The 9,894-nt window shown below is 43.7% G+C and overlaps 1 protein-coding gene across 1 annotated transcript; it reads left to right on the top strand.

Moving 5' to 3' along the window:
- The first annotated feature begins 8,472 nt into the window (after positions 1–8,472).
- Positions 8,473–9,138, top strand: LOC138367442 (coagulation factor V-like). The gene has a single exon (XM_069329097.1). The coding sequence runs from the start codon at positions 8,473–8,475 to the stop codon at positions 9,136–9,138; it is 666 nt and encodes a 221-aa protein (XP_069185198.1).
- The last annotated feature ends 756 nt before the right edge of the window (positions 9,139–9,894 follow it).

The following is a 9,894-nucleotide window of genomic DNA, read 5'->3' as shown; positions in this document are numbered from 1 at the left end:
AAGATGGTTATATCGGTACACTTAGACCATATTATGGTCCTTTAATTGCAATGGTCCTCTATAATACAAATTATTGTGTTTATTAGTATGTTAATATTGGCTATTGTAGTTATAGTGATAGACTGAACTGTGTACATGTTTAGATCCTTGATTTAAACAGAACCAGTTTTCAGTTATAGAACCGAGTTATTTAATCTTATCCTTGTATTAACAATACAAGCTGATGTGTTGAATTGTCTGCAAGTGGATTGTAGATTTTCAATCAACTTCACCATTCACCCTTAGGGACCCCACCTGACCCTCACAGTCCACAGTCTGTCATTAGGTCAACAGGAGCTAGGCTTTACAACAACTTTAGGTTTCCTCTGACGCCGGGAATTGAACCCAGACCTTAGGATTACGAGTACAGAGCACTGTCCAATCAGCCACAGGCCCCTTTTCCCCCCTCACCTGCGTGCGTGTACTCATCTATTTGTACTCGCCTATTTGTGCCTATAGCATTGAGCACTGTCTCTTGGATCCCACCTTTCTAGCCATTGGTTGTTTACAGCAATGACTCCAATCGTATTTCCCTTTCATATCTAGTTTAAAATTATGAAAAGAGTTTGCTTCTACAAACTGCTCCTTAACCACTGCACTGCGCAAAGAGCCTGCACTAGCATTATTACAATCTCTTCCCCTCCAAACTTCCCCATTTCACCTCATGATCGCTGTCACCTTCTCCAACACTGCCACCAAAGCTACCTTTTCCAACACCCGGGGTCAAATCCTATCAACAATTCCAAGTTTACTATATTAACAGATGTTAGATATTGCATTATAATAATGGCCGGCGGAACTGCATATATATATATATCTTATATAGGTATTACTAGAGTTACTAGCAAAACACCAACTTTAGTATCCACAAAATGAACGTATCCGTAATGATGAAAATGTTCCTGATGTTTCTCGCGGTCACTTGTGGATTTTTTTTAATTTCTTCATTTGAAAATCATGTTTATGACGAGGGAAAAAGATTTGGACCTATCATTCACTCTATCGTTGGACCCGTTAATGGACCCGTCATTGGTTCTATTGTTGGACCCGTTAATGGACCCGTCATTGGCTCTATCGTTGGATCCGTTAATGGACCCGTCATTGGCTCAATCATTGGACCCGTTAATAGACCCGTCATTAGCTCTATTGTTGGACCCGTTAATGGACCCGTCGTTGGCTCTGTCGTTAGTGAAGATGGTAAGATCGCGGTGAAGATGACTGAAAGATTCTTAAAAATTCGTGCGTTGTTGATAATGGGCGGAGCTGTGGCAGGTTTCTTGATCATCAGCCGTTGGCTTCCTCACCACCCGCTAGATGATGAATGCAATGTGAAGGTAAGAGATTCCTTGAGTGGGGAAGAAACTGAAGCTTGTTCAAGTGGGGAAGAAACTGAAGCTTGTTCAAGTGGGGATGAAACGGAAGCTTGCTCGAGTGAGGACGAAACTGAAGCTTGTTCGAGTGAGGACGAAACTGAAGCTTGTTCAAGTGGGGACGAAACGTTGACTTTCGACGAGTTACATTCGATAATCAATTACTTATGCCATAGTGGTTACGATTGTAGTGGTTACGATTGTAGTGATGATTGTTGTGGTTACGATACCGATTGTAGTGATGGAGAAGATGAAGTTTGCTTGAGTGGGGACGAAACGGTAGCTTGTTCGCGTGGGGACGAAACTGATGAAACGTTAACTTTCGACGAGTTACATTCGATAATAAATTACTTATGCCGTAGTGGTTACGATTGTAGTGATGATTGTATTGGTTACGATTGTAGTGATAGAGAAGATGAAGTTTGATTGAGTGGGGACGAAACTGATGAAACGTTGACTTTCGACGAGTTACATTGGATAATGTCACAGGGGTTGGGCTGGGGCTCTGCTAGCAATCGGCTGCTAAGGGGCTCAGAAGGCAGAATACTCAGAATACCCAGCCCTGGTCTCACAGGAGAGGACCAGTAATACCCACCACCGCAGGTCTTTGCCCCCACCACTAGGGGTGCCACTGATTCACCCTGGGAGCCAGGGTTGCCAGATCCAAATTGCTAAAAGTAGCGAGCTGACGGTCAAAAGTAGCGAATTTGCAAGTAGAGTAGCCCAATTTTTTGTTTAGTCAAATCGAATCAAATCAAATGTTTATTCAGGTAAAAGTACATACATACAAGATGAGTTACAAACATAATGTTAGATATCTAGATAGCGACAGTACAGACAGACAGACGACATTCAAATTTAGTAAGTTTATCTTCCTTCTTTGATAGAACAGACTTGATGCTCATCTGCTGATGACTTACCTCCGATATATTTTGTCTGTATTTTAATGTTTCACTGTGTTTGTTTAAATCACTTCTATGAGCTCTTATCTCAGTTCTACAAACTTTTCAATGTGCCTTATTTCCATCTTCTTTCACTTCAGCCAACCACTTTTCAAACACGGGATCATTAAGCCAGGACATCTGAAACGCTTTCTGGTATTTAGACCACTTCCCCATTTTACACTTCTTTATCTTAACACTTAAGCAAATTCTAAAAGTAACAGCGGTAACTTCTTTTCTATATGCGGTAACTTGTGTCGAACTATCCTTCTGGAGGTCAGAGCCACACTAACAATGAAAGCACAGATGAAGCTGCCAAGTTCACTGTATGCTAATCCGCTCTAACGACAGTCATTTGATTCTTGGAAACACCTAAAGAGAAACCTAATATTTACAGTAGGCAACAGTGGGAGGTCACTTAACATAGACAGTACCCGGGATGAAGTATTAATGGCAATTAAGGTTGGGAAATCTATAGCCCCAGGGGAGGATTATCTGGCCTTGCGGTTACATTTTCTTTGGGGAGTTCCTAGGATCAACGTCCCCAGGGGGTCGGTCTCTGACCTGGCCTCCTGCGGTAAGTAGTCTATTCAATCAAGCTGTTGGACGCGGCTGTGATTTGTACACATGACATTATAAAAAGCATAAAAATCATCATTGAGTTTCTTAACATTAATAGTGCAAAATAGCCAAACTTGTTTTTAAAGTAGCCCTAAAAGTCGCAAGTAGCGAAATTAAAAATTTGGGAGCGCGGGGCTCTGAAAAGTAGCCCAATTCGCTACTTGTAGCCCAATCTGGCATCCCTGCACTTGTGGGTAAAAATACCATTTACTTGTATCATTTTTTTTATTTAAGGGCATTATAGTATTTGTCCAAGTATTTCTTGTCAACAGTAGTAGGATGGACTGTTGGCAAGATATACCAACAGTCAGATAATAGAGCTATCCGATATGAACAGATCTATCCAAGACTATGGCCTGCATTACTAACGGTTGCTGGTCTGTTGTTATGTAGCCTAGTGGTCGTCTGTGTTGTTGTGTAGCCTAGTGGTCGTCTGTGTTGTTATGTAGTCTAGTGGTCGTCTGTGTTGTTATGTAGTCTAGTGGTCGTCTGTGTTGCTATGTAGCCTAGTGGTCGCCTGTGTTGTCATGTAGCCTAGTGGTCGTCTGTGTTGTCATGTAGCCTAGTGGTCGCCTGTGTTGTAATGTAGCCTAGTGGTCGTCTGTGTTGTCATGTAGCCAAGTGGTCGTCTGTGTTGTCATGTAGCCTAGTGGTTGTCTGTGTTGTCATGTAGCCTAGTGGTCGTCTGTGTTGTCATGTAGCCTAGGGGTCGTCTGTGTTGTCATGTAGCCTAGTGGTCGTCTGTGTTGTCATGTAGCCTAGTGGTCGTCTGTGTTGTCATGTAGCCTAGTGGTCGTCTGTGTTGTCATGTAGCCTAGTGGTCGTCTGTGTTGTCATGCAGCCTAGTGGTCGTCTGTGTTGTCATGTAGCCTAGTGGTCGTCTGTGTTGTCATGTAGCCTAGTGGTCGTCTGTGTTGTCATGCAGCCTAGTGGTCGTCTGTGCTGTCATGTAGCCTAGTGGTTGTCTGTGTTGTCATGTAGCCTAGTGGTCGTCTGTGTTGTCATGTAGCCTAGGGGTCGTCTGTGTTGTCATGTAGCCTAGTGGTCGTCTGTGTTGTCATGTAGCCTAGTGGTCGTCTGTGTTGTCATGTAGCCTAGTGGTCGTCTGTGTTGTCATGCAGCCTAGTGGTCGTCTGTGTTGTCATGTAGCCTAGTGGTCGTCTGTGTTGTCATGCAGCCTAGTGGTCGTCTGTGTTGTCATGTAGCCTAGTGGTCGTCTGTGTTGTCATGTAGCCTAGTGGTCGCCTGTGTTGTCATGTAGCCTAGTGGTCGTCTGTGTTGTCATGTAGCCTAGTGGTCGCCTGTGTTGTCATGTAGCCTAGTGGTCGCCTGTGTTGTCATGTAGCCTAGTGGTCGTCTGTGTTGTCATGTAGCCTAGTAGTCGTCTGTGCTCTCATATACCCCAGCGGTTCACTCTGGTGAAAATTTTAGTAATGGTTGTAAATTTCACTGTCTCTTCAACTGTGTGATGTGTTAGGTACACTTGCCTCAGTGGCTGGGCATTCAGTATTACCAGCCCATCCTCCTGTGTTGGTAGTATAGTACTTATAGTAACGATAAGAACCATAGTATATTTACCGACGTACAATGAAATTAGAAAGTAGAAATCGGTACTATTGAGTTGGACAAACCGGAAAACTATTTTCTACTTATGTTGCTAAGACAAACTAAAGTAACATAAGCTAACTTAGGGCTAATATACGATATCTGAAGCCTAGTATAGTATATATGTGTGCTATACTAGGCCTAGGAATAATTATTTGTTTTAGCTTCATTTTTTCCGACTCTATAAAGTGAATAGTACAAAGTTCTACAATCTTCTTCCTCTTCCTTCTTATTCTTCTTCTTCCTCTTCCTTCTTATTCTTCTTCCTCTTCCTTCTTCCTTCTTCTTCTTCTTCTTTGCGATGCATGCAGTTTGCATGAAGGTTATCCTCCCAATGACTGCACTAGTGGTAATGTTGAAAGATGTGTCACTCGTAGTGGCGCATCAACGTTCATAATTTGGCAGTTTAAAAGTTGTCGAGGTCGCCAGTTTGTGCGAGGATGATGACGAAAATAAATATATAAGTGGAACTTGACTCAGGACGGCAAAGGTGAGGAGTTGTGTTGATGGTGGTAGCTGAGTGTTGCTGTTCTATGGAAAGTGTCTGGTTTAGCCAGGAAACTGGTTTTGAAAATCGAAGTATGTTTGGGAGTTTGTCACAATTCAGATAGGTTAGCTTAAGTTAAGTAGCGTTTAAGTTAAGTTTATGAAGTTAGGTTAGGTTGGGGGTAGGTTAGTTTATGGTGGATTAGGTTAGGTTGTCGTACTGGGGATCCTTACGTATGGGATAATGCCAGCACATCCCAGGCCGATGCCATTCCATGACGGGCCAGTGAGAAGTATTTCAACAAAATCTGTACTCGGCTGTGAGTTTTGTGGAAGAGGATTGGACTCGGGGGTGCAGGATGGTTTGTGACAGACATCAGATACATGTAAATGTTGCGATATCATGCACTTTGATCTTAAATATCCTGGGAATTGCATAGTATATAATACTTTGTGTCATGTTATTTTTAAAAACACTCATGTCCTTGAATGTAATGTCATCAAAGGCAATGATGAACGTTTTCAAACCAAGAGAACTCGTCCTACCTTGGTTGAGCGGAGGTCGAATTCGCCTTGGCTATAGACACATCTGGCAGGTTAGTGAGGCTGAGCCACTACCAGAATACTCAGATTGTAAACTCTGTGATAAACCTTTAATGCATTCACTAGAACACTATATTGATGAATGTGAAACCGTAAAGGACTTTAGACCTCCTGGCCTCTTGTACCACCAACGTGTAACTATTTTATTGACTCAGGTGTTCTGGACGACATCCTAACAATTTATCCAAAATTTGCTTGTCCATTTTAAAGAATGAAGAACAATTTTTATTTATATTTATATTACTTCTAAGCTGCATCACTTATGAACCCATCCCTGCCCTTGTGTGGCAGTGCACAGTAGAAAGTTGTTTTCACATATCCATACATTAAAACATTGATTGTAACCATGATATATATGTGCTTCAGCCTACAGTTTAGACCTATTGTCTTATGTATGACCCTCTGTCCTGCGTGACAGTGAATACCAGCATTATCCTCACTTTAATAAGACTATCAAAATCCTCAGATTAGGCAAAATTGTAATTAATTTTGTCAATAAAGATGTTAATAATAATAATAAGGTTGCTGATACTCAGGCCGCATGGAGCCGGGATGTCTCTGTTGACCTCTAGCTGCTGGCGGAGTTTCGCCTATAATCTGTTTGCTTTACTGTGATGTTTACCGTCCAGGGAAAACTACGTCTGGATCCTCCTCTGAGACCGGAAGACCATCTTGATCTGAATGTGTGCCATGTAACAGTAGTGTTTAAGAACCCTCAACGGTATTATCATCATGAATGTATGTGAGAGAGACGCTGGGCACACCCCCGGCCGTGGCCGTGTTGCCTCACGCCCGACAACACTGTGATGACCACCGAGCATCAGTTACGTCATGTCAGTAGAGACGCCAGCTGGCGTCCCTACTTTACTGCTCTAATCGGCTTATTTCATATATTAGGAAGTTACATACAATTGCATATGATAGCACTGGTATTAAACTATGCAACAATGAAAATAAAGAATAATTATAACTGGTAATTTGTTCATAAAATAGAAGAAATGATCATGTTGTGTTAATTGCACCAGCTAATAGGGTCTTCCTTCAGCATCGTGCCCAACCACTTGGGCTGGACGGTAGAACGACGGTCTCGCTTCATGCAGGTCGGCGTTCAATCCCCGACCATACAAGTGGTTGGGCACCATCCATTTCCCCGTCCCATCCCAAATCCTTATCCTGACCTCCTTCCAAGTACTATATAGTCGTAATGGCTTGGCACTTTCCCCCTGATAATTCCCTCCTCGGACGTGCACTATGACGTTTCACGAGCACACAGCACGTCTCAGGGTGCACGTCTCAGAACTGAGAGGCTGAGCCAAGTGGGCAGACTAAGGGGGCTCAACACAACCATCTTTTCAGGGTAATCAAAACTGTAGAATTACGTGCAAGACCTGAGGGTGAGCTAAGTATTCCCTGTGAAAACCTTCGTACTCTTACAGGCGTGTAATCTACCTCAGTACTACACAATGTGTCAAAGTTTTGTCTTATTTTGTATTATTATTTTCTACCACAGACGTGGCTATACATTTACGATGCTAACCAGCATATATACATTTTGGCATGATGTAGGTTAGTGGAGACGGCTTGAGTCAGTCAGCTCTCCCTGGGCCGTGACCTTCTAGCGAGCATGGTGCACCAGGCCACACACAACAACACTGCGCCCGCACGTGTTCAAGCTTAACACAGTTGTGAGAGCGATATTTTCACTTCACTTATTGAGCCGACACGACGTATGAGGCAGCCTCTGCTTGTCATACAGTAGACGGTCAGTAGATGTGACCAGTATTATAGTCTAACATATGGTTTCGGTGAAAGACAGCTGTCACATCACAACTCATCCTCCTGTTTAAGTAGTACTTATAGATGAGGACTAGCGTACACATATTGACGTAAAAGGCAATTAGAAAGTAGAAATCGGTACTATTGAATTTGGACAAATCAACCTGTATGACCGAAAATGGACGTAATATGAAAGTGAAAAATAATTGAAAATAAATTTTGGATTTTGTTTTTCCAAAACAGTAAATTGAGGGTCCTCTGGTAGGTTAGAAAGGCAGGAAGTTCTCCTAAGGTTTCAAAACGTCATGAAAACCGTTAATTGAAAGTTTCCTCTCTTAACCTAACCGAGTAAGCCGGAGGACTCAAAATAGAAAACGGGACAGTACGTCACTTTCGTGGGCCGATTTCATTTCAAATTACGTCCATTTTTGGCCATAGCGCGCATACGAGCGAAAAGCGACGTTCTTTTAAGAGGACGGGTTGCACAGACGCCGTCTTGTTAAACCGGCTCTGGTACACAACCTATTAAACCTTAGTCCTGGCTTTGTTGATGTTGACTCTTCCCTTCCTCAGTACATACTTAAATGTTCTGACATTCTTAACAAACGTGATCAGACTTAAGCTTCGCCCCCTCTATCCTCTCTCTCCTTTCTGTCTCTTTCGTTACTAGATTTTTTCTCTTCGCCATTACGCTTCTTGCAGTTTTTTCTTAAATTCTTCCTCTTATGTTTTCTAAATTATTTATACCCTTTTCCTATTCTTCTTCCTTTTTTCCTTCTCTTATTGTTAACCTTTCCTTCACTTTACCTGTTTCTTTGTATTATTACCTTTCTCTTCATACCTTTTTCTGTTATTCTCTTTCATCCTATTTTTCTTTTAGTCTTTCATCTTATTTTTATCATCATCTTTCTCTTTCATTCATCTCCCTTTCCTCTCACTCTCTTCCTTCATATTGTTTATCTCTTCTTTCCATCACACGACTTGATAATGGTTCAGGACGGACCGAAACGTCCTCGTCTCCTCACAGTCTGATGTGTGGTTCGCATATCAATGCCTTCCAAGACCAACATGAAGAAAAAGCGCTGAGTGAGACCCACGCCTCCTCAGCGCTGAGTGAGACCCACGCCTCCTCAGCGCTGAGTGAGACCCACGCCTCCTCAGCGCTGAGTGAGACCCACGCCTCCTCAGCGCTGAGTGAGACCCACGCCTCCTTAGCGAAGAGTGAGACCCACGCCTCCTCAGCGCTGAGTGAGACCCACGCCTCCTCAGCGCTGAGTGAGACCCACGCCTCCTCAGCGCTGAGTGAGACCCACGCCTCCTCAGCGCTGAGTGAGACCCACGCCTCCTCAGCGCTGAGTGAGACCCACGCCTCCTCAGCGCTGAGTGAGACCCACGCCTCCTCAGCGCTGAGTGAGACCCACGCCTCCCCAGCGCTGAGTGAGACCCACGCCTCCCCAGCGCTGAGTGAGACCCACGCCTCCCCAGCGCTGAGTGAGACCCACGCCTCCCCAGCGCTGAGTGAGACCCACGCCTCCCCAGCGCTGAGTGAGACCCACGCCTCCCCAGCGCTGAGTGAGACCCACGCCTCCTCACTGCCATTGTTGCGTTATGAACAACGTAGCAAAAGATGGGCAGTGATGTGCACAGTCTCCAGAGCGGCACTGCAAAACCTTAGGAAAAATAGAGCAGAAAGCTGAGGGATAATAAAATCCAAACAACTTTGAGCTACACAGCCAGGAAAGGATGAACAATTGCCAGAGGAATCCTTCTCATGCTGGAATCTGCGGGGATGAACGAGCAGAGATGTGCCGGCTGCCGAGGTGCTGAAGAAAACTATGTTGAATACTTCACCCCCCCAAGATTCTTTTTTTTTACAAGTCAGGGGCATCATCAGACCACAAGAGGTGAGGAAAGAATGATAGAAGATCAAGTCAGTGAATCTATATGCTGGAACACTGCAGTCGCAGTCGACAACCTCAGTTATTATAGACAAACGAGAGGAGGCCGATTGACGGAATCTGTGATTGCTATTGAGTTTGTCTTGGAACGAGTACCCATGGAGATTTGTGATTGAGCAACACCTGAGCAACTGAGCTGCAGCACAAGAGAAGGATATGTTCTGGACCTGAAGTATAATAAATCCAACATTGCTTGAGTAAGAAAAAGCATTTTTGTCAAATAAAGGTACTGTCCTGACTGACTCTACAACGCCAGCATTTACCCGTCACTGTTTAAGGGGAAGTGAGGCACTTTATGCCCGCCTACTAGCTTTGTTGTACCTGTTGCGTCATAATTTGACTATTTTGTCGTTCGAATTTGTTATTGAAACTGGCTTTAAAGTTATGGATACAGATGGCTTCCACAACTGCTTTTTTTTAGTTCATTCCACATGTTGACCACCCGCACAGGCTGCGAGTATTGCCTTACATTTCACCGACTCGCTTGCATTTCCA

The sequence above is a fragment of the Procambarus clarkii genome, chromosome 22 (genome assembly GCF_040958095.1).
Source record: "Procambarus clarkii isolate CNS0578487 chromosome 22, FALCON_Pclarkii_2.0, whole genome shotgun sequence".
Taxonomy (NCBI): domain Eukaryota; kingdom Metazoa; phylum Arthropoda; class Malacostraca; order Decapoda; family Cambaridae; genus Procambarus; species Procambarus clarkii.
The sequence above is the reverse complement of the archived record's forward strand: the minus strand, read 5'-3'. Positions and strand labels throughout refer to the sequence as shown.

What these genes read in the sequence shown, in the direction of transcription:
- LOC138367442 (XM_069329097.1), top strand. Translation starts at nt 8,473, where the DNA reads ATGTGTGGTTCGCATATCAATGCCTTCCAAGACCAACATGAAGAAAAA.